At 35.5% G+C, this 24,744-nt stretch overlaps 2 protein-coding genes across 3 annotated transcripts; one reads left to right on the forward strand and one right to left on the reverse strand.

The window, feature by feature from the left end:
- Window positions 1–1,996: 1,996 nt before the first annotated feature.
- LOC127103727 (uncharacterized) lies at window positions 1,997–2,518 on the reverse strand. Its single transcript, XM_051040958.1, has one exon. The coding sequence runs from the start codon at window positions 2,516–2,518 to the stop codon at window positions 1,997–1,999; it is 522 nt and encodes a 173-aa protein (XP_050896915.1).
- Window positions 2,519–5,409: 2,891 nt separating this feature from the next.
- Window positions 5,410–6,465, forward strand: LOC127101334 (germin-like protein subfamily 1 member 17). Of its 2 annotated transcripts, none has more exons than XM_051038716.1 (2): window positions 5,410–5,663; window positions 5,780–6,465. In XM_051038716.1, the coding sequence occupies exons 1-2, from the start codon at window positions 5,549–5,551 to the stop codon at window positions 6,325–6,327; spliced, it is 663 nt and encodes a 220-aa protein (XP_050894673.1). In that variant the 5' UTR covers window positions 5,410–5,548; the 3' UTR covers window positions 6,328–6,465. The 2 variants fall into 2 exon arrangements, with proteins under 2 accessions (XP_050894673.1, XP_050894674.1); XM_051038717.1 differs by having other exon boundaries at window positions 5,549–5,660.
- Window positions 6,466–24,744: the final 18,279 nt, after the last annotated feature.

Genomic DNA, 24,744 nt, shown 5'->3' on the forward strand with positions numbered 1-24,744 from the left:
TAATGGGAACGTCTTCGACCTTTCCAATAATGAAGAGAGACTTAAGATGACTCTTCATAGCCTCATTGGTTCTCTCGAAGAAGGCATTTTCTCTTCAGTGCAGCCATTATTCATCATGTAGTAGCATACTGGCTTATGAGCAACCATTTCTCTCTCCGTGATGTTGCCGATATCTTCGACCTCTATGATCCGGTCAAACTCCCTGGGCATCACAGACACAACACCTACTAAAATATCTAGAGAAGCCTCAGATCATGAGTCGAAATTATCAGTCAACATTTCATCTTTAGCAACCACTTGATTATATCTTTCTCTGGCCGCCTCTGCTGGATCATTGAATTTTTTTTTGTCAAAGCTTGAGGCTTCCCTTTGCTTTGTAGGCACGTTGGTGCTAGACTCAACTTTGTCTTTCTCACCAACATCCCTTTGGGGTTTCCTTCTCATCTGCTTCTTCTCCACTGAGATCTTGTCATAGGGTTGTTTCCTTTATAGTTTTCAGATACATGGGAGGTTCTTTCATCGGCCTGAAATTGCTTACGGTAAGCCAATGATGAACCCCTTTTGACTTAGAAGCTCTGTCATTTCCCTTGACCGTGTTTCCTGTCATCAGTTGGCTTTACCCACTTCCCATTCAAAACCTCAACACTAGGTTTGAAATAAATGGGTTTAGTAGCCGTCCCTATTCACTTGGCTTCACTAAGTTTCACCATCAGTCGTCTTAGATCATAGTATCTCCTAGGGTCGAAAGCCCTTATGGGCTGAATGACATAATGATTTTAAAAAGCTTTGCGACCCTCTTGGTGATTCTTTCTCCTTACCCCTTCGAGATTTTGGGCCTCCTTCTTGTCGAACACAACACTGCATCGAGGGCACAACATGACTTCCGATTGCTTCTTCTGGCACCTTCGGAGGAAGTCTAACAACATTTCGTCCTCTTTAGGGAAGGCGATTTTGTTATATTCTTCCTATCGACATTCCTCGTCAACTTCCACGGAGGTCTCATGGGATATCTGGACCATATTAACCTCCATGTTGATGTCTTCAGTGATGTCCAACTTTTGAAATTGTAATTGAAGGCCCTCAGTGGCCTTGTATATCTATATGAAACCATCAACGGTTTCCTTGGTGATTATCATCAGCTTGGAACTTTCAGCGTCCCAAACGTCATAAACATCAGCGTTTTTGTTGGTGGTATGTCCCACAACATTTTGAATGAAGTCATTAAGAGATTCATGGTCAAGGTATTAAGAAACCTTAGCCATAACAGGTTCATACAAAGTCTTAAGTGACTTCAGTCATGTCGAAATCATCGGTGACTTCAACTAGGTTCACTTCTTTTGGCTCTGTGTAATGAGCATCAGCTACTTGCAGGGGATCGGAGTCGATCTTCATCTGGCTCTGTGTTTTGTCTCCGAATTTGAGTCTCCCTTCTTGGATGGCACTGCACAAGATCCCTGAAAAGAAAATATTGAGATGTTTTATGATCCAGAAAACCATGGTATTTCCAAAACCCTCTTTTCTTTCTTTATTCTAAAGGAGGTATTTTAGCACCGGGGGGTACTATCATTTGACCATCCTGGACTAACAAATCGAAAAATTTGTCACATTTTGTCACGTCAAAAGTATAAGTTTTCTTGGGAAATTTATCATTCTTTTCTGGTTCGATAGGGTTTTTTCCATTCGAAGGGGTCAAAACTTTACACGCGTATGGTGGCCCCTGCTTCAATTCAGCAAAGTCGATCTCGTTATCATCGAAGTCTGGAAGTCCATGGTAGGACCCTTCATCATCATCTCTGAAATCGACATAGGCTACCCTTTTACCTTTATTTGCCCTAGCCTTTTCTTCCTTCAAATGTTCTAACTGTCGAACCCTATCAGCCAGTTGGGCCATATCTCTCAAATACTGTGTATCTAATTTCTTCCTAATCGAATAGTCAAGGCCCCTAGTGGCCATTTCAAACATTTCATGCTCTGGAACTTGTGTAAAACATCTAGCTTAGAGTAATCGAAACCTATTCAGATAGTCATCAATTGGCTCAGTAAACTTTCGTTTGATACTAGCCAATTCCTTCATACTTATCTCTGTTTGTCCCATGTAAAAGTGCTCATGGAACATTCTCTCTAGTTGGTTCCAAGTGTGGATCGAACTTTGGGGTAGGGTGGTGAACCATGTGAAGACATTCTTGGTGAGAGAACTTGGAAAAAACTTTATTCTAAGGCTCTCATTGTTTGACATATCTCCTGCCTCAATTAAATATCTAGTCACGTGCTCGACAGTTGATTCAGTGGTATCCCCAAAAAACTTAGTAAATTTGGGGATTTTTGTTCTATGGGATGCTTTTGCCTGTAAGATATACTCTGACAGATGTGATGCATAATTTGGTCTTTGAAGGCCAAAATTTACCCCATTTTGAACCATAATCCTCTCGACCATGGCTGCTAGATTATTATCTGCTGCCAAATCGTAATGTCGAACTTGTTGTATGATATCATCGGCGTTTTGGTTTCTATTTACCATTACTACCCTTGATTTCCTGGGTATTTGTGGTTCGATCTTAGGGGGTACTATTCCTACCCCCTGATTCGGCATATCTGGTTGCATTTGATTTTGTGGGATCTGGTTGATAGTAAGGTCTTTTTCAAAAGTGGCCCTTGGTTTTCTCTTACCCAATCCCTAGGAGGGTGTCGTTGTGGCTGTGGTACACCCAAGAATTCAGACATTCACGCCACCTGCTCCGTCAGTTGTTGATTCGACTGAGCCGTATTTTGAATCAGAGGATTTAATACGGTAGTCAATGTTTGGGTCAACATTTGGACCATCTCATGGTTACTTTCGTCCATCTGTTGTCTCCACACTACTTCAGAGTTATTTGTAAGACTAGGTAGTTATGTCTGGTGTCTCAAACCCGAAGATTAGTTAGTTTGACCCATGTTAACCCCATACCATTGTACTGGAGAGTTTATGTTAACCACTGGTTCTAAGAAAGTAGAATCAACATTGTGTAAACTGGACATCACTGAAGTTGACATTCCGTAAGGTTGTTCTTGACTACCAAATGGTATTGATAAACCAGGGGGTACCAAAGGCATGTTTGGAATATCTCTAATTATCGCAGGAGTATGTGGAGGCCCTCTAGTCCCGATGTAGGTTAAAATCGGTTCAGTATGGGAGATCGAATGCGTAGGAATCAAACTCACCATAGATGGAACTATTTCAGACACGTGCATTGCGGCCGTGTTCGCCCCTATCGAAGAAGAAGGGGGCGTTATGTTACTAGTTGATGGATTTTGAGAGTTTTGGTTATCTGGTGCATTTACATTTGCCATCCTCGTATGTGATTCTCTCTTTGGTCGTTGTTCGTTGTTTATGGCTACTTCACCACTCCTTAATAACATACAACGAATTCTTTCTGAAAAAAGGGGAAAATGACTTAACAACCAAAACTAAAAACAATTTCCAAAACACTAGCACATTCCCACAGGGTGTGCCAATTTGTTTACCTTAAAAATTAGTAAACAACCGCTAATCTTCCAAATTTCTAAATTTGGTTACTCACAGGATTGATCAGATTGATCCTAGGACATGTGCGAACTGTTTTTAAAATGAATTTTAGTAATCATGAACACTTCCACAGTATTAGTGAGACTAGGGATTAAAACTTACGGTAAAAAGCTAATATGAATTAAGGAGAAAAATTGTAAAAGACTATGATGATAACCAAGTGGCAACAGTAAGTGTTTGAAACAAAGAAATATTAAGACTGTTTGAAATAACGAAGTAAAAGGAGACGGTTTGAAATAAAGAAATAAAGAAATGTATTTCTGGAAGAAAAATAAAGATGAATTGTATTGCTTTAAAATAACTAACAATGGTGTAAACAAACGTACATTCTTTAATTTACGGTTCCTTTTCACACGGGTACTTGGTAAATTTACAGACTCTATACACAATTTGACACATACACTTGATCCTAACACTAAGACCCTTTATTTATACTTAATCAAAATAACCGTTTCTAACGGCCCTTCAATCACGTCGAGACACATGGCACCTTGCATGGATGTACCTATCCATTATGCCCCACGTGTACCTTCAACAGTTTCAGATAAGAGCAAAGTTGCATCCTTTATTTGAATTTTGAATCTCCAATCGAAAACCGTCTCCAACCGTTTTAAGAAATATTTCTACAACTGCATTTTGACTCTTATTATCCTTATCCAGTCGAAATACCTCTACATGGTCGAACATCTCCTCCTGGTCGAAATATCTCTACACAGGATTTCCCTTTTGGTGATTCTTTAGTGGGCGTCAAAATTATGAGCTAACAGTAGTAGAGTAGGAATGTCTGTTGTGAAAAGATTCTTGTACGATAATAGACGTCTCTAGTTGTTAGAAATGAGATGTATCTACAAAGTTAACACTCAAAAGACCAAATCAAAAAAATCAAAGAGGCGGAACTAGCAAGTATGTAATGAATATTGCACCTTGATGTGATGCGACTTGTATAGAACAAAGATTATAGTTGTCTCAGGTAAACGTGACGTCTTGCACAAGGACTATGGGATGACCCTAATGATTGAGATGAAGTGATGTTTTACTTCAGTGCGGACTTCTCAGCGAGAACTCACATGTTCTTCAGCTTGAATAGACGCAAATTCTTGAATTAAACCTTTAAATTAGATCCGTCTTATTGGACCATTTGACCAGACCGGATTCGGGTACCATAACATTTCAATCTTTCATTTTCAATACATCCAATACATTGTAAACCAGTAAATAAAATATCTAGCTATAATATATAGCGAGATCAATGCATCACCTTTTAAGCAAAATTATCTACCATTCTTAATTAGCGTGAGATGTTTTTTATTATTTATTTTTCATATTTTGGATTACAGTGAAAGCCAAGTTAATTATTTATTGGCTGGGTAACTTTGAAATGATATTTCTATTCTGCCTTGTGAACATATATTAGCGTGATGCTATATGATTGTGACCGAATATCTCAAAAGTTAAGTCAGAACTAAGAAGAAGTCTTTACTGATTTTAATTTGATTTTGCCAAGAATATACCAAAATAAAACTACCATGTACAAGTAGACAACTTAATGCCTTTAAATTTTCTTGACTTTGGTGAGGCAATTAGGCACACATACAAGTTATGAAATAATGATTCATTATAAAATACAAAATTAATTAAGGTTAAGATCAATTGCAAACCAATTCAATTTTCATCTTTATTAAAAAACACAACTGGTGATAATCAAATATCCAGAAATAAGACAAAGTCTAAATCTTAATTTGATTTAGCCAAAACTTTCCATTTTAAAATTTGATTGACTTTGTTGGGAAGATTTAGCACGGTAGTTGTTAAAGAATGGTTCATTCTTTAATAGAAAATTAATTACTGTAAAGATCAAATGCAAACCACTTCAATATTGCACTCTTATAAATAGAGAGCTATACATGCAACAGAAATCAATTCTCACCAGCAAATAATAATTTACATAATAACAAGAGTCATTAAAGAGTATTAGTCATTTGCAAAATGAAAGTTCTTTACTTCCTTGTTAGCATTTTGGCTTTGGCATCCGTTTCCTTTGCTTATGACCCAAGCCCTCTCCAAGACTTTTGTGTTGCAATCAAAGACCCTAAAGATGGTGGTATGTATAGATTCCTCCCAAATTCTTACTATTTAAATTATTTTTTTGGTTTAATTAAGAATTAATATTATTTTCTTCTTTTTAATATATCACTGTTATGCTTTGGTAATTTGCAGTATTTGTGAACGGAAAGTTCTGTAAAGATCCTGCGCTAGTTAAAGCTGAAGATTTTTTCAAACATATTGATCCTGGGAATCCCGTAAATGCATTGGGCTCTCAAGTGACTCCAGTATTTGTAGACCAACTGTTTGGACTAAACACACTTGGAATATCTTTGGCTCGCATTGATTTTGCACCTAAAGGTTTAAATCCACCCCACATTCACCCTCGAGGGACTGAGATCCTTACAGTTCTCGAAGGCACTCTTTATGTTGGATTTGTCACTTCCAATCAAGATAAAAATCGTCTTTTCACCAAAGTTCTCAACAAGGGAGATGTGTTTGTGTTCCCAATCGGTCTAATTCACTTTCAACTAAATGTGGGATATGGAAACGCTGTTGCCATCGCTGGACTTAGCAGTCAAAATCCAGGAGTTATCACTATTGCAAATGCTTTGTTTAAATCTAATCCCCCTATTTCTGACGAGGTTCTTACTAAAGCTTTTCAAGTTGATAAGAGTATCATTGATTATCTTCAAGGACAGACTTGGTATGACAATAACTAGTTTGAAAACTTGATATGTTCTTCAATCACCTTATTAACCTTGATATGGTTATTTATTTGATTACATAGTTGTTTTATTTTGAATTTGATTTGGTTCAATAATAAATTGTTGTTGTGATTTTTTTAATATATTAATTTTCTACCAATCCTCTTCTCTTATTAATTTGAATTATTTATGAGTAATTTTTAACCTAAAAGTTATTATACATACTAGCAAGATACAACTTTTAGAATAATGAAGATATGAATTAAGACCAAAATCAGAAGAATGAGGATCTTGATAATAGAAATAAACATAAATATATGATAGTCTTGCCTTAATATTATCTTCAAGAGAAGATTTAAGAGTCAATTGCCTTTTTGGAGAAAAGGGTTATTGTTAAGCTTATGACGCAGTGTATTGGGTGCAAAGCTTTGAAGATGCATTTGAAATAGATTTGGGTGAGGAATGAGTCATTAGTATTATAGATTTGAAAAAAAAAGACTATTTTCTAGTTTATTTTACAAGTGAAGAAGGTTACACTAAAGCTCTAGAGGATGGACCACGTCTCATTTATGATCACTACCTTATAAAAAGATATGGAGTTCGAATTTCAACTCGATCAGTGCAACAATCCAAACGTCTATAATATGTGTAAAAAATCCTAATCTACCAAATGAGTATTGTTACAATATATTCGTAAGTGTCCAGATCCATTTGGAACCATTTGGACTTGGACCTTTAGGATTAGAACCTGCTACGATCCTAGAGAGTATTCAAAAGAAAATAAGCGAGCTCAAACCCAACATGGGCAATGTCAAGCTCAACACGGGTAAGCTCTCCGCATACCTAATTTGGTTATTTTACAACAGTGACATGTTGAGATACATTTTAGAGAATTAGGAGAATTCTTTAATCATTGTCACACTCCCCCAATTTAAGGAGTGAATCACACCCTTTGCATACTAATAGTTCAAACCTAGTAAATATAGAAGACCAAAGAATCGGCCCTATTGAGGAAGGCGTGTATAACCTTATTTTGTAGGTGATCTGCTTTTAACAAGGACATAAACTTTTGTTGAACTTTTGATGACGAAAACTTATTGATAATTACTCAAATGTCCTCTAATAATTCAAGCATAAGTGATTAGACTGATAAAGATGCAAACCTGAGTATTAGGGTTTGATGGACTTAATTATTCGAAGATGGCAACCAAATGGAATATAAGCTCAAGCTTCATCTCATATAAACTAGAGCAAGTGTCTATAAAAGAAAGCATCTAAGAAAGTATTAAAGTGGAAGGAAGTCCTACCTTATTTTGAGTGAATATTGTGTAAAGAAAAATGGCATTCTCGTAAAAGTACATGGCTAAAACACACATACGCACACTAAAATGTATTTTCAAAATGATTTTTATCAAGAAAATATATTCAAAAATGTCTTGAAATTGTTCCAGATGAATTGAGAGCAATCAAAATTGTTGTGGGCAAAGTTTTGCCTTTTCTAATCGATTAGAACACTTGTCTAATCGATTAGATTAGTTCAAAATTAAGCTCTAAACAATTACGACAACATCTTAATGAGGTACAACAACTAGATATCTTTTTCTTCCTATTTTGAGCTGGTAATCTATTACCTTTCGAGTGGCTAATCGATCAACATTAGGTTCTAATCAATTAGATTGTCTAAAAAGGCATTAAAATCAATTTTCTTTTTGAGCCAACCTCTAGCCTATAAATAGAGGCCCATTCCATCATTTCAAACAATCTAGAATCGTGTTTTAACATTTCTCTCTCTCTTTAAAAAAATTGTTTTACTTTCTCTCACTAATATTTTAGGAAAAATGCTTCTCTGAGAAAGTTCTATTGTTTGGGTTAGAAGATAAACCTGTAAAAGCTCTTGGTTTGGGATTGTGTGATCAAGACTTTGTTTAGGTTCAAGCTCAGTCTGTGATTAAAAGCTTGATAGGTTCTAGATTACCCCTTGGTAAAATCTCATAGGTTCTTGGTTAGCCCGTGGTAAAACCAAGGTTGGGTTCGAGATTAGCCTAATATTAAAATCTTTGATAAGGTTCGAGATTGGCCTGGTATTAAAATCTCCTAGGTTATTGGTTAGCCCGTGTAAAACAAGGTTTAAGCTTTGTGACCTCAACCTTTGGTAAAATCTTACAAAGATCGTTTAGAAGCTTCAAGAGTAACTGCTCAAAGGTTGTTGTGGAAAGAAGACTAACCCTTTCGATCTACCTTTTGAGAAAAGAAGACTAACAACTTCAATCCACTGTTTGGAAGAGAAGTCTTAAACTACTGAATTCCAGAGTCTTGTTGTTCTTATTGGAAGTCAACCATTTTCCTGATATAAGGGGGTTCGTGAGCATTACCTTTTAAAAACTCTCAATGTTTATTGGACATTCTCAAGCTCAATTCTTTAGAAGAGGAGTAGGTTGCTTTCTTGAGTTGACCATACCTCTAAATTTTTTGGTGTTCTTTCTTTCCATTAACTTTTTATTTTATGCGATTTACTTTCTGCAATTATTTTCAGTTGCTTAAACATTTAAACATTTTCAAAATATTTTTAAACTCTGACTACATTCCAAAACGTTTTAAAAAATGAAGTTTTTCTGAACCACGCAATTCACCCCTCTCTTGTGTGTGAAGTCACATGTCCAACAATTGGCATCAGAGTCTAACTCTTGTTTAAGGACTAATCCTCTCAAGAGGAAGACGACTTCTGACAAGAAACCTTTTATAAACACACCAACCCTTTTTAATGATAGAAAATTTAATATTTGGCAATCTAGGTTTAAAACCTTTCTTCAAAGTATAATTCATTAATTATGAAAACATTAATTAATGGTCTGTTTATCCCCATTCATCAAGTAAATGATGAAGTAGTAGATAAACCCAACTCCCTTTGGATAAAAGAGAAAACTTGAGATAGATTTTAAAACCAAGAACTTTATAACAATGTCTCTAGATGATAGTAAAATTTATTATGTTCATTATTTTAAAACCACTAAGAAAATGTGGGATACTCTTGAAATAATATATGTAGATCTTCCAAGTATCTAACAAGAGAAGAAGAAAATACGAGGCGAAGAAGATGAAGATACCACTCTCAAATGTTTTTCAAAGCATATGAGTATTGGGAAGTATGTTGACAATTGTATCAATAACAAATATCTAAGAGTTTGGAATTGGAAGCCTAATCCAAATATTAAATCAAAAGATGGGAGCCTTCATGAATTTCAGGAAACATAAAAAAAGATGGAAATTATATAGAAGTTAAACAAACTAGTTCAACTATTCAAAGATGAAGAAGCAAAAACCAAAGAATCATTAAGTTCCATACTCCTATCATACAACTCCGGTAGATTCACTCGAAATAAAATACTCAGTTGTTGAATGATCCTTAAAAGATTCAACATCCAATACCGGAACAAAGAGGAGGAGGAGAGACATTAACCTCAGGGAGAAATGTGAAAGGATCATCTTCCAATGAATAAGATGAATTATGCTTAAAGGCATCCTACAAGGAAAATAATATTCTAGGTATCAACCATCTTATGATTAAATGTCTATAATGACAAGTCAATTAGTGGAAGAAAATTATAAATAAGAGAACGTATCCTAGGTCTTAAGGAATCGCTAATACATATCAAAGAAATAAATGAATCATTTAAGATACAAATAATGAAGCTTAGAAATTCCAAAGGAGAATTTAAGCATTATGACTCACTTGTAGAACAAATATATGATCTTCGTGAAAGTCTAGGAAAGTTTACCCAAGGGAAAGAAAAGGTCAAATATTCTCCATAAATAAAAATTACAAGGATATAAAAGGATAGAAAACCTAGGAAAGGTATAGATCATAAGGAAAAGAGGTGTCAGGTTTATAAGTGCACACAATGTAAGAGAATAAGACATTTAGAACCTTTTTTTGTTTTGATAAATTGCAAAGATCTAAAGGTAACCAGCCACCTTAGATCTTCTCGGAATATTTCATTTTGGCCCAATAAATTATGGGCACTGAAGGTGAAACCTTAGTGTTTTGTAGGTATGCTTTACAGGTCAGAAATTTGAAGATTATTAACGAAATTGAGCAAAGCAATGTTATACTTCTAAAGCATACAATATTTATGAAGTATCTGATATGAGGATGAACAATGATGGAAAATGTCAACTGTTGTAGAAGTCCCTTAATGATTGGCTAGAAACAACTTATAATCAAAACCTTTGATTTTTGGGTTTGATAATCGATTATTGAATGTGCATAATCAATTATCAACATTGAAAAGTATATGGATTATTTCTATCTTTTAGCCACCTTTTTTCCTATAAATAGAAGGCTCATTTCGAACACACTAGAAAATATATTTGAGATGCCTTTCTCTAACTCTCTTCTTTCTCTTTTATTTTCTCACATTTTCCTTAGTGCTTTTGAGAGTGAAATCTTTTTATCTGTGAGGTAGTCTGGTCTAGGTTAAAAGCATAATTGTAATTTCTCATTGGGAGAAAAAAATTGGTTGTAATCTAAACCAAGTAAAAATATCTCATTTGGTTGTTGAGATAAACCAAGTAAAACCTCTATTTTGGTTTGGGAGGTCTTTGTACTTAAAACTCTCAATTAGTTTGGGAGCTTAGCCATATGTTAAAAACTCTCAATTGGTTTGTAAGCTTAGTCTACTGTCAAAAATCTCTCAATTGGTCATGGAGGTTTCTGTAGTTAAAACCCCATTTTGGTTGGGAAGTTATCCATTGAAAAACTCCAATCCTTGTATAAGGAGTTTCATGGGCATATCCTGTTAAGAGCTCACAAGATAGTGGAAAATCTTAAGAAATAATTCTTGGGGAGAGGAGTAGGTCACTTCATTAGACTAAACCTCTAAAATGTTGGCGTTTCATTAGACAAAAAGAGTGAAACTGATCACGTAGGCATCAATGCTTTAAAGGAAGATGACTCTGAGGTAACTTTTCTATCTCATAATCATTTTGTTAAGCTCGGTGTTAAGATTGATAAGGAAATTGAGAAGCTAGATAAGAAAATTAATGATCTTAAGGATTATGCCGAATTCTTGGAAAATATCAATAAGATTCTTTGTGATGAGTTGCTAGCATAAGAGACGAATCCTTAAAATAAGCTAAATGTGATTCATGCACCATGTATTCTCTAGAAGATTTGTATTAAAAAATAAGTAAATTTATCAAGGGGAAATAAAATCTTGATTTAATCCTATAAAAAAAATCACTACTATGATAAAAATGGAGTAAGATTTAACCTAGATAGATCATTTGTTAAGATAACTTAAAACGAAAGAAATTGAAATAACTTGTTTATGAATGTTCTTTTTGTAATAAATGTGGTCATTTAGATCCTTTTTTCTATGATAAACTAAGATGGTATAAAGGGAATAACTCTAGACCTCTTAGAGCCACTAATGCACCCTGACTCAAAAAGACTTCGGGTACCAAAGGTGAAAACCTAATTCTGTTTTGTAGGAAGTTCTTTGCAACTTTCAAGAGACTCATTGGAAAAGTTCGATAACATTTTTCAAAGCATATACAAAGAAGTTTGTTGGTCCATGGTTATCTTAGTGGTGTTTGTTTCTAGCATCAGTGATGAGGCTCAATAATATGTTTTGTTAGCATTAATGGTAGTGATCAACAAGAATTGATGGTGATGTTCATTACTTTTTTGTTAAATCATTGATGGTGGTGCTCGTTCATGTTACTAGCATTTATGGTAATGCTCAACAGTGTGTTAGCATCGACGGTGGTGTTCAACAAGTTATTTTCTACCTAATTGTTTGTTGGCATTGAAGGTGGTGCTCAATAGTCTTATTGGTCCAGATGATTTTGGATCCAACAATTGTTGGTAACTATATTAGTTGATATTTTTACAGATCTCGCATTTATTGATCCAAAGAGATGGACTTTTCATGTTTTTTTGTCGACCCTCTTGATAGGGAGTTTTTCTCAAGGTTTCTTGAGATTTTGAGGCAGTACACTAAATATAGGTTGAAAAATTGGAAAACTTTGATTGATCCTCTATAAAGTGGTTTCTTACATGTCTAGTCATTTAAAATTATCCCTACTAACATTTCAGTGGAGTGTAAGATGTTTCTCAAGCATATGGATGCAAATTGAAAGCAAAAAGGTGACAAAAGAAGTTTTCCAAGGCTCAATGTCAAACCAAGACCCAAAAGGAACAAGAGAAGCTAAAAAATAATTAATAATTTCTTATACCTAAGGCATAGTCGACTAGGGAAAATTGAAATTCAAAATTCAAATTTTTGTTCCCCATAATCGATTAGACATAGAGAATAATCAATTATTGCATTGATTAGAGTGTGCCACCCATAATTAAATCATGAGGGAATCACTGAACTAAATCCATAATCAATTATTAAGGAAAAACAATCAATTAAAGCCAATGAATATAAACAAGTATCACCTCATCCCTCATTTTTCATCCCTCTCTTGAAATTTTCTTCTTCTTTCTTCTTGTGTATGATTTTTCTCTTGTAATTATCATCATCATCATTGGATCCCAAGAGAATAAAAACCTCTGAAAAGTCTTCAAATTTTGGTTACTCCTTATAAATATTTTCGTCTAAAGAGCAAGAGGATTGGTTCAACCGAGATTTTGAAAGAAGGAAGATATTCAAATATTATCACATGATAGAGACATTTTCAAGGGTTGTGATTTTCTAAAGTGGTTTGAAGATGCATATTTCAAGAGTTTCATCTGTAATGTCCCATATGAAGTGTATCCAGCATAATTGATTATGTTTTACTCTAAGCTAAGATATGTTGGAGGAATCATCAGTAGCAAAGTAAAGAAGCACTAAATATATATGACCCTTCAAGAACTCACTGAGATATGCAATCTCCCTTCCTCATAACGAAAAATTGAAGGTATCGAATATTATTATTTTCCGGCTACTATTTATTTCCTTCTTGATCCTTATTCTATCATTTGTACCGCATTCAACATGATAGAAGTATTACCTAATATTTATCGTACACAACATGTGGTCTCACATATCCTTGCTCCAAAGAAACATAGTTTTAGGAATTTATATAACATCGAGGTCACCGCAATCTAGAAAATTACAAATAGATTGGAAACAAATTAGGATAGAATTGTAATAATTCGCATGATTGACATCAAGGCTATGGATATGGGATGACCATATGGTGGGTTGCTAACAAATTTTTTGGAACACATCGAATTCATCTTTGAGGGAGAGGAAGCTAACCAAAAATACACTAGGATATGAAATAGCACGTTAAACCAAATGGGAATAGATATCAAAGAAGATTTTGATTTTAAAATTCCAACAACTAATCCATTTGAAGCTCTCCTCAAAAAGATGATGAAGAGGCATACAAATGATGATAAAAAAATGAATGTTCTAGGCTAAATGTTTACTAAAATTGGATCTCACATGCCCTTTGGGGTGTTCAGAAATGATGATGATGATGATTTGGAGTAGGTTTCTTAGTTGTGTTTATGTCTTCCTATCTGTCATACTCCAATTTTTCCCTTAGATCAATAAATTCATTCATTCATTATGATATTTTCATCATCTTCCTATCATAACATGCAATCATGTAAGCATAACGCTTAAAAAGTCTACCAGAATAAAATTCCGGTTCTATAGACAGACCAGTTAAATCAATCTTCAAATACGTGTAAAATTAGCGGGAAAAATTTCAAGATCGAGCCTGCAGCTGTCTATTTTATTGATCTACAACTCGCATGATTTAGCCCAGCGAGCTCGCTTAAATTTTTTGACTCTTTGGACGGTCACATTTTGATCAACGTGAGCCTTTTCAACCTGGTACTTTTTACTGCGATATTTGATCTGCATCTATCCATTTTATAGAACTTTATTTCACGTAGATCATTTTAACGCGTTCATTTTATTTTTTTTATGCATTTTCGTGCCCGGTTTTTATTCATTTTAATTTCTTTTATTTTTTTAGTCAAAATATTAAGAAAATATAAATAGAGATAAATACATAGTCATTTGATTTTTATTAGAACTTTTTTTCATTTAATTGTTTAAACTCATTTTAATCATAAAAGTATCTAGAGGAAATATCTAAGGTGTTTTAGGGATTTTAATTAAAATTGTAACCCTAGTTTGCAATATAAATAATGATAGTGAACAATGGAAGAAAATGGGAAACCAACCAATAACAGTCGCCCCATCGAATTCTTGAAACTGAGCATGGAAAAAATTTGAAAAGGAAAACTCAGAGAGAGCTTTAGAAAGAAAAACATGACTTCTAGCCCCTCTTATCTTCACTAAGCTCCTTCTCACACAAAGAGATCGTCATATTTTTTTCTTTCATGCAACTCACATCACACTCTCATTTTCACAAAGATTCTCACCAACATAAACCTTCCTTATTCAACTAACACCATTAATGTCCTCCATGTAGTTAAAAATGTTAGCGCCTTTTTCACTTCATGCACAACAATAAACTCCTTCCACCTTATTGTTCATGGGTGAACTTCCCCAACCTTCTTCCTTCTTCCATCCCCCAAACTTCATTACTACACCACCCTCATTTACACAAAACACAACCAACACCATATAACCTCATAGTCACTCCAAACACACTCCCTACATAAACCTTATAAACACCTCAAACACTCTTCTCCTTCACAATTAAAACCAGTAACACACCATAAACACACATACACAACTTTCTACAATACCCTTATAACCACCATAATAAAACACTTAATCATTACATCTCAATATGCAAAACTCCATAACAACAACCATTCGATCAACAAACCTCACCTTCAACGAAATTAACACCTTCGCCATTATCACAACATATAAACATAAACCAAGAAACAAATATGAAAATAAAATGAAATAGAGAGTGAGAAGAGACTCTCCATAAAGTCAAAAACAACAATAGCTCAGAATCGAAAATCAAAACCAAACGCACACAAAGTTGCTCTAGTTTTTGCGATTCCATAACTGTATCCTGCTATTAGAATCACGTCCCTCGGTTACCACACCATCATCAAAAATCTCTACATACGCAACAAATTTGCGCAACCATTGAATCAACCATCATGTCAAATAGTTGGTCGGCATCTTTTCCCTTTTATATTTTGCTTCGACTGATTTTTTATTCTGTTTCATTTTTGCCAAATTTTCTAAAATTGAAAATGTTATTTGATGTTGATAGTTGTTGTTTCATGAAAGGGAGAATGTGAGTTTTTTTTTTCGGTTTTTCTTTTAACAAGAGAGCTAAATCTTGGTTTCTACTCAATTGGGTTTTAACGTGAATGAAGAGATTTTTTTTTCATTTGGCTATGATTTTTTTTTTTTTGAAAAATTCAACATCTATTTAATTATATTAATTAAGTTAACATACATTTTTTTCTAAAATAAAGATCATAATTTTGAATGGGGTGACTTCCCCATGTTATAGCTTTGTCCATTTATTCTTTTTTTTGTTATATAATTAGGGTTAGTGTATATTTGGGCCTTGGTCCAATCTTTTGTGATTCTTAGTTTTGTAGCCCATTTTTATTTCTATTTCTCTATTATTTTTATGTGCATGATATTTTTTATTTTTGTCTCGAATTACTTTTGATGTTGTCACAAAAATAAGCATTAAGTTAAATAGTTATTTTTATCTTAGAAATTGAATTATTTTCACAATAAATTGGAAGAAAAAGGCTACTTGGGTGTAATGTCCAATCATAGTCTTGAATACTAGACTCAAGTCGTAATAGCTTGCAAGTCCAAGTATTCGTCTTCCACTTAAAACACTTGTAAATATTTAAAACCTTTTCACAACAAAAATGGATTAAAAAGACTACTTCAGTTTAATATCCAATCATAGTCCCGAGTATTAGACATAAGCCATAATAACTTGCAAGTCCAAATACTCGTCTTACAACCCTAAAAACAATCAAACACATTCAAACTTTTGCCTTTTGCCTTTTTGTTGACTGAAATTGTGTTACATGCAAGTATACATGTTCGTTATAAGTAGCAAGTGATAAAAAAAAGGTAAGGATATCTTACCCACAGGGAGTAGAAGTAACTTAGGTTAATTTTATAAGCAACTATCTATAGATATTAAGTATGAGCAAGAGTAAAAATAATAATAGATTGTCACAAGTTTAGTGTTTCTGAAATCAGTAAATTAATATTGCGAGAGAGGGTTGTGAATATATCAAGAGAGTGTATGTTGAGTTGTGATTCATTAATATGTATGAATTAATTATGTGTATATGATATGAAGTGTCGCGCCAGAAAATGCCCGTGAGTGATCTAGGTGTGTATTTCTACAACCTCAAAAGCATGCATACAAGTGCAAGGGAACAAGTCTCTAAGTATCACTTATAACCCTAGGATACGTCTGTTTGTCTCCTAAAATTAATTTATAGTTGTAGTTTCTTATCTCTAAGAAAACTACGTGAGTGAATATCTCTATACTACTCGTGCAAATACTTTTATTATGCAACCACTTGTTGTTGGATCTCTCACAACAACAAACTTTTATAGTTTCCTAAGTTGATAATTCAAAAAAATAGATTTAAACATGTTACCACATAATAAAACAAGGCACTAAACAACACATCATTTTAACATAAAAATAACTTCTAATTAATTTCTCATTGCTCAGCAAATAAAATATTTAGTTCATGATTAGTTGTGTATAACTTACAAAACTGGTTCTTAAAGAAAACATTCTTAACAAGAGACAAAAAAGAAATAGAAACCTAAAACTAACGTGAAGCTTCCTTGTGGTGGATAACTAGCAAGTGATGACTTCAGTCGCGCCAAGGTGTAGTGGGGGACAAGGTGTAGCATGGTAGTCTGCTATATCAGGGGTGTATACAGTGTTGTCCTATCTGCATGGCAGAGTCTTTTAAGGATATACTATTATACCTTTTTTTGTCTTCTACGCCATTAGTCTTATCCACTCAGCTTGAGGGTGCTCTACCAACACACCAATAAATATTCCTTCCCAATGCAACTCCTTATCCATGTATGCCCTAGGGATTCAAATGGTTCTTCATTTCATCTCTTAACGGACTTCATTTTTTTCCATCTTGAACTCCCAGGTTATGCCCTTAACTGTCTTGCCTCATCTCATCGGAATATTACTAAAATAAGCAACAAGCACATCAACACTACAAAAGAGAGCACCTATTATGCTCCAAGCTAAAAACTACAGAACCATTTATGATGCATTAAAACATAAATAAAATGATAATTCTACTACTGTTAAACAAGAGATTAGGTTGTATAATAACTCACAAAATGTGGGTTATGACACCCCCAAACTTGAATCATTACTTTCCCTCAGGTGATGCGATAGTTAACAACACATAAATTAAACCATCCAACAACCACCCTTACTATCATAACTCATCTCAGAGGAATGTTTTAAAAATTGACCCGCCTTAGCCATGGTACCAATCGTGTGTCTGTGTGTGTGTTGTGTTATACTCATGTTACCAGTCATGCCACTACTATTCAGTCAAGATAGCTAGCTTACATTCAACTTTTGTTTCCTCATCATATGGTACAAGAGTTTATCTTTCAGTTTTAAAAAGGGAGTTTAACTGCTATGTGTAGCAGTAAATTCATGACCATTGAGCTATTGGTTAGCTCAACATCAATAAAACTAGAGTCGTCACCGTGCTTTTATTGTTTCCAAAGGAAAAGGGAAAAGCATAAACAAAACCCAAAGATAAGAAATTTTCAAATCAAAACTAATAAAATATAAGAGATTACAGGTAAGGGGGTTGGTTACACAGAGTGAAGGTATTAGCACCCAAAGTGTCATAGGTGAAGGAGAATGGCCATCCAAGGCGCAGCGGAATTTAAAAATTTCTCCATTTAGTGATCCTTATGAATGGGCATGATCAGTGATAGAATCGTTACCTCTTGTGGCGATTCAAACCTTTGGTGCAGATTTTTGATAATGATCAAAACCTTTGATACAGATCCATGGGGCGATCACGAACGTTGAACGATGACAACGTCTCTACTCAGTCCACACGAACGGATTCCTTCAATCGCAGTGCTAGCTATTATGAATGAAGGCTTTGAGTGAGAGAGAGATACGAAATTCCAACTCTTCAGTTGTGTTTTCTGTCTCAGTGAGTTACAATGCTTCTACCCAAGGGGTTCTATTTATAGAACCACTTGTGTGGGCTTCAAGCCAAAAAGCCCACTTAAGTGCATTTTGGCCCATATCTCATAATATGCCAAAATCACTTAAGTATTTGGTACCTTACCATATTTTGTATTCTACTTAAGTACACCGTACCTTACGATGTTCCTTAATTATTCTATCTCTCATCAATCCGTCCTTTGTGTGTGACCCTATAGGTTTTCGCGGCGTTGGCAATTATATTAAATCATGCATTTAACATAATAAATAGTGAGCGGTATCTAGCAACACATCACTGCTACCCAAGTCACGAAAATGTCATGTGATCTGACAAAACCTCCTGTGATAATAATTATGAGTATAATTACCCCTTTGCCCTTATGTCTATATTGAACACAAGGTATAGACCGTGTCACCCTTGTCCAGTTCAATATTGGGCCCATAGACATTTATCCTGTTACGCAGGATTGGCAAATTCCATCTAGGACACTCATGTCCCTCAGCATGCTTTGTGGAGTACCCATCAACTGTCTTTATGGTTATCCAGTTACGGACAACGTTGGATCAGCAACAAAGCACTCGACTCTACATCTAGGATCCATAGTGGTTTCAGGTCGAAGAGTGGTATACACTATTATCACCATGAGAATAACTTATGACACTTTGCATAACTTTCTATATAGTATTCTCATAGCGGGTCAATCCGGTATAAATATTACTCCTAATATTCATACCTATGTTTAAGACTTGATAACTCTTTATCCATGATCCATGAGATGTGATCATCAGTCTACAAACATAATAGTCTTAATGCTTTAATGTTATCCCACTTCACTCTAAAGCTCGACTACGGATACTTTAAGAACAGTGCCCTTATGTTTAATGTGTTCTCATGATTAAGTCACACTTAATACATTAAACGGACTATCTATTCCAGGGACTTTATTAATCAACCATAATAAAGAAAATGCCTTTAAATAATTCGATACAAGTACTAAAAGTATTGGCCTCTAGGGCTTACACCAACAATCTCCCACTAGCACTAGAGCCAATCAGGCATACCCCGTATTCCCATTGATCTAGTATGGCCATCATGCTTCTGCTGCGCAAGAGGCTTTGTCAGTGGGTTAGCAACATTGTCAAGTGTAGGTACTTTACATATTTTCACACAACGTCTAAGTTTATGTGATAACACCATTGTTAACATAATAGAGATCAATGGGATCCACAATGCTAGGGACTATGCCAAGTTTATTGATCCAAACAGCTTCCTTTGCTGCACTTAAGGCAACAATATACTCGACCTCAGTTGTAGAATCAACAACTGCATCTTGCGTTGAACTTTTCAAGCTCACAGTTCCACCATTTAAGCAAAACACATAACCAGATTGGAATCATTCATATTAAAGCGTCTCAACACTTTGTCTATGTATGTACTCTGACTTAGGCCAAGCAGTTTTGTGATCTATCTCTATAGATTCTGATTCCTAATATATAGGCTGCTTCACCTAGGTCCTTCATAGAAAAGCATTTCCCCAACCAAGACTTTACTTGTTGCAGGGTAGGGATATCGATTCCAATGAGTAATATGACATCTACATATAATACCAGGAATATTGGTGTCTTTTCAACCTTTTGGATGGAACACGGTTAAGTGTGTAAGCTGATGTCAATGGTGTATGTCCTCAAAAGGAGTTTGGAAGATTGGTGTGACTCATCATGGATCGGACCATGTCCAATAGGGTTCGATTTCTTCTCTCAGATACACCCTTCCATTGGGATGTACCAGGAGGAGTAAGTTGGGATAGGATCCCACACTCTTTCAGATGGTCATCAAACTCTAGGATTAAATACTCACCACTTCGATCTGATCGAAGAGTTTTAATATTCTTACCTAGTTGGTTTTAACTCGTTAGGTTTCACCCTTTTGTATTAATGTTATTAATAGGCATTTCAAGATCAAGGACATATAGTCCATTGTTCATTTGTGCAGTAGCATAGAATATATCATTCAAATAAATTGAGCAACAATTGTTTTAAATTATAAATGAAAAACCAAACTTGTCCAAACAAGCAATGGAAATAATATTCCTGCTAATTTCAGGTACATAATAACAGTTCTCTAACTGAATTATTAAACCACTAGGTAAAGTCAATACAAAAGTTCCTACGGCTAAAGCAGCAACCTTTGCTCCACAGCCAACTCGTAGGTCGACCTTACCTTTTGCCAAATCTCTACTCCTTTTTAGTTCCTGCACATTTGTACAAATGTGAGAACTGCATCCAGTATCTAATACCCATGATGCAGAAGTAGATAAATTAATAACAAAAATACCTGAAGTTGAAGTCTCTACTCCATTCTTCTTATCTTCCAGGTACTTTGGGAAGTTCCTCTTCCAGTGTCCGGTCTTACCGCAATGGAAGCAGGTGCCTTCTTTTGATATGCCTCCACTAGGCTTCAAAGCAGCAGTGGGTCTGGGATTGGCAACTTCCTTGCCCTTCCCCTTATCACTCTGCTTAGTGGGCCTTTTGTTCTGTCTCTTTCCATTTCCGATCATCAGAATGGACTTCCCTTTTGACTTCAGATTCTGCTCGGCAGTTCTTAACATGGCGAGCAGTTCAGGAAGAGATTTGTCCATATCAATCATATTGAAATTTAGGACAAATTGACTGAAACTATCTGGCAACGATTGCAAGATCAAATCAGTTGCAAGTTCCTTTTCGAGTGGAAAACCCAATCTCTCATGGTTTTCCACATACCCAATCATCTTGAGTACATGGGGACCTACAGGGGCTCCCTCAGCTAACTTGCTTTGAAAAAGGGCTTTTGAAACTTCAAACCTCTCATGCCTTACTTTCTCTTGATAGAGCAACTTCAGGTGTTCGATCATATCGAACGCTGACATGTTCTCATGTTGCTTTTGCAATTCTGAGTTCATGGTAGCCAGCATGAGACAAGCAGTTTCATTGGCATCATCGACATGCTTCTTATAAGCATCTCTTTCTGCCTTAGGTGCAGAACTAGGAGGTTCCTCTTCAGGAACAGGTGTCTCCAAGACATACAGCTTTTTATCATGTTTGAGGACAATCCTCAGGTTTCGGTGCCAATCCAGAAAATTTGTCCCAGACAATTTTTCCTTATCAAGGATTGATCGCAGGATGTTGTTAGAGGTGTTTGTTGTCATGGTAATCTACATAAGGATTAATGAAAATATAAGTATCATTGACATATTCAATTAGGTCTTTAATTAAATATGCTCCCACTATTTTACTCAAAACAAATGACCCTCATCATCTGATTCGAAAAATCCCATTGGAAGATTTTCTAGTGGGTCGAGATCCATATTTCACTTCGTTCTAAGTCCGCGTAAGCGGATTACACAAAACTAGGTTATTTAGGTAGGAACTCCTTCCAATTGTATCTCATACAACTCTCGAAAATTTCAGTTGGGTGAATAACTCCTTATTCCAATCCATCATATGGATTATTCCCAACTCTTGCTTCTAAACATATATAAGAAAATTATAATCAAGTTTGACTCATCGTTTTAGCAGTTGGATATCACAATTATCCCATCGCACCTTAACTAATACAAAACATGCACCTCGCGTAGGCGAAACCTACATTATTCGATACCAGTCTTGATGAGTGCTAAAACTTGGAAGCAAACATATATAATATTCTCATAATTTGTTTAGTTAAGTTTGACCCATTGTTTTAACAGTTGGATATTACAATTATCCCATCGCACCTTACTAATATATAGATCATGCACCTCGCGTAGGCGAAACCTACATTATCCATTACTAGTCTTGATGAGTGTTAAAACTTGGAAAGCATAAACTTAATATTTAATTTGAGGGAATTGCAATTTTTCTGATCTCACCGGCTTGTTTATCATATAAACCGTCTCTCACATGCATCAACATACATTCACATGCATCAACATACATACAAACAAAATGAAACAGTTATGGCCCCTAGCGCAATTGTTTTCCCAAGCCAATGAGAGAACCTAAGCTAACCTAACAACGATCTAAGCTTCTCCAAGCAAGATCTTCAAGGTTGTCCTCCTTTGGCACTGACTTCTTTGCTTTCTTCATATCATTACATTACATGAAAGAAACTCGTTTTACATACGAGGGAGTGAGATGAGAAAAGAAGTTACATTTGGGAGATTAAGAGAGAGGCACGACACGCAGGTCGTATTTTAAAAACCCAAAACAAAACAAAGGAAAACTAAGGCCATAACCGATCACCACAAGACAATAATAAACACTTTATTATTATTATTTATTCCTTTAATTAATTAAAATCAAATTAAATTTCGACGACCGATCACACTACGCAGAGTTAGCCGGGGGTCTGCTGCACGGTCAGCCGACGGTGGTTCCGCTGACCGTTCAGCGGACAGGGGTTAAGGGGGCAGCGCCCCTTGCGGGGTCGAAGGGGCAGCGCCCCTGCTCAAAAATTTTAATGAACAATTCATTTAAAATTGACGTCGTTTTTCGTATCAACACTTGATACTTCAAAGCACTTTTTCTAGCCGAACGGGTGAATTTTTTCTTGCGTTAACTGGTTAACACTGTTTGAAAACTTTTAGAAAATTCTTTTCTGCCTTGCGTTAACCAGTTAACCATATACGTTAACCGGTTAACACTGTTGAAAAATTTCTTGGAAAACTGTTTTCCGCCTTGCGTTAACCGGTTAACCAAATACGTTAACCGGTTAACACTGTTTGAAAATTAAAAAAAAATATTTCGTATTGCGTTAACCGGTTAACACTGTTCGGAAAAGTGTTTAGAACGCACAACTCTTGTGCAGTCAAACCCCAATCGCATAACTCTCTGACAACACAACCCTTGTGCCGTCACTAACCCTGATGCACCAATTTCAGACCGTCAAACACATCTCGATTGTTAATTCAGTATGATTGATCAACACGTCATTGCTTCACCATACTAATGTCGGATCAAGAAGCAAACGATCATTGATCGCTCAAAGGAAAACAATCATTGAGGGTTTGAATGAACGAAACGGGAACACTATATCATATATAATGTATTTTGCATCAGGATTACATATATCACATATATGTAACTTGATCAATCTCAATTTAACCTTTGATTCATTCTGCCTTTAATCATATTATTACAGAACAAAAACAGATATCAGATTCATGGTTTCGTAAGTGGCTCAGATACCACTGAAGGAGAATGGCCATCCAAGGCGCAGCGGAATTTAAAAATTTCTCCATTTAGTGATCCTTACGAATGGGCATGATCAGTGATAGAATCGTTAACTCTTGTGGTGATTCAAACCTTTGGTGCAGATTTCTGATAATGATCAAAACCTTTGATACAGATCCACGGGGCGATCACGAACGTTGAGCGATGACAACGTCTCTACTCAGTCCACACGAACGGATTCCTTTAATCGCAGTGCTAGCTGTTATGAATGAAGGCTATGAGTGAGAGAACGAAATTCCAACTCTTCAATTGTGTTTTCTGTCTCAGTGAGTTACAATGCTTCTACCCAAGGGTTTCTATTTATAGAACCACTTGTGTGGGCTTCAAGCCAAAAAGCCCACTTAAGTGCATTTTGGCCCATATCTCATAATATGCCAAAATCACTTAAGTATTTGGTACCTTACCATATTTCGTATTCTACTTAAGTACACCGTACCTTACGATGTTCCTTAATTATTCTATCTCTCATCAATCCGTCCTTTGTGTGTGACCCTATAGGTTTTCGTGGCGTTGACAATTATATTAAATCACGCATTTAACATAATAAACAGTGAGCGGTATCTAGCAACACATCACTGCTACCCAAGTCACGAAAATGTCATGTGATCTGACAAAACCTCCTGTGATAATAATTATGTGTATAATTACCCCTTTGCCCTTATGTCTATATTGAACACAAGGTATAGACCGTGTCACTCTTGTCCAGTTCAATATTGGGCCCATAGACATTTATCCTGTTACGCAGGATTGGAAAATTCCATCTAGGACACTCATGTCCCTCAGCATGCTTTGTGGAGTACCCATCAACTGTCTTTATGGTTATCCAGTTACGGACAACGTTGGATCAGCAACAAAGCACTCGACTCTACATCTAGGATCCATAGTGGTTTCAGGTCGAAGAGTGATATACACTATTATCACCATGAGAATAACTTATGACACTTTGCATAACTTTCTATATAGTATTCTCATAGCGGGTCAATCCGGTATAAATATTACTCCTAATATTCATACCTA

This window comes from Lathyrus oleraceus, chromosome 7, assembly GCF_024323335.1.
Source record: "Lathyrus oleraceus cultivar Zhongwan6 chromosome 7, CAAS_Psat_ZW6_1.0, whole genome shotgun sequence".
Classification (NCBI taxonomy): domain Eukaryota; kingdom Viridiplantae; phylum Streptophyta; class Magnoliopsida; order Fabales; family Fabaceae; genus Lathyrus; species Lathyrus oleraceus.

What these genes read in the sequence shown, in the direction of transcription:
- LOC127103727 (XM_051040958.1), bottom strand. Translation starts at nt 2,518, where the DNA reads ATGGTAAATAGAAACCAAAACGCCGATGATATCATACAACAAGTTCGA.
- LOC127101334 (XM_051038716.1), top strand. Translation starts at nt 5,549, where the DNA reads ATGAAAGTTCTTTACTTCCTTGTTAGCATTTTGGCTTTGGCATCCGTT. An exon ending in CAAAGACCCTAAAGATGGTG is followed by an intron (nt 5,664 to 5,779) that starts GTATGTATAGAT and finishes GGTAATTTGCAG; the next exon opens with TATTTGTGAACGGAAAGTTC.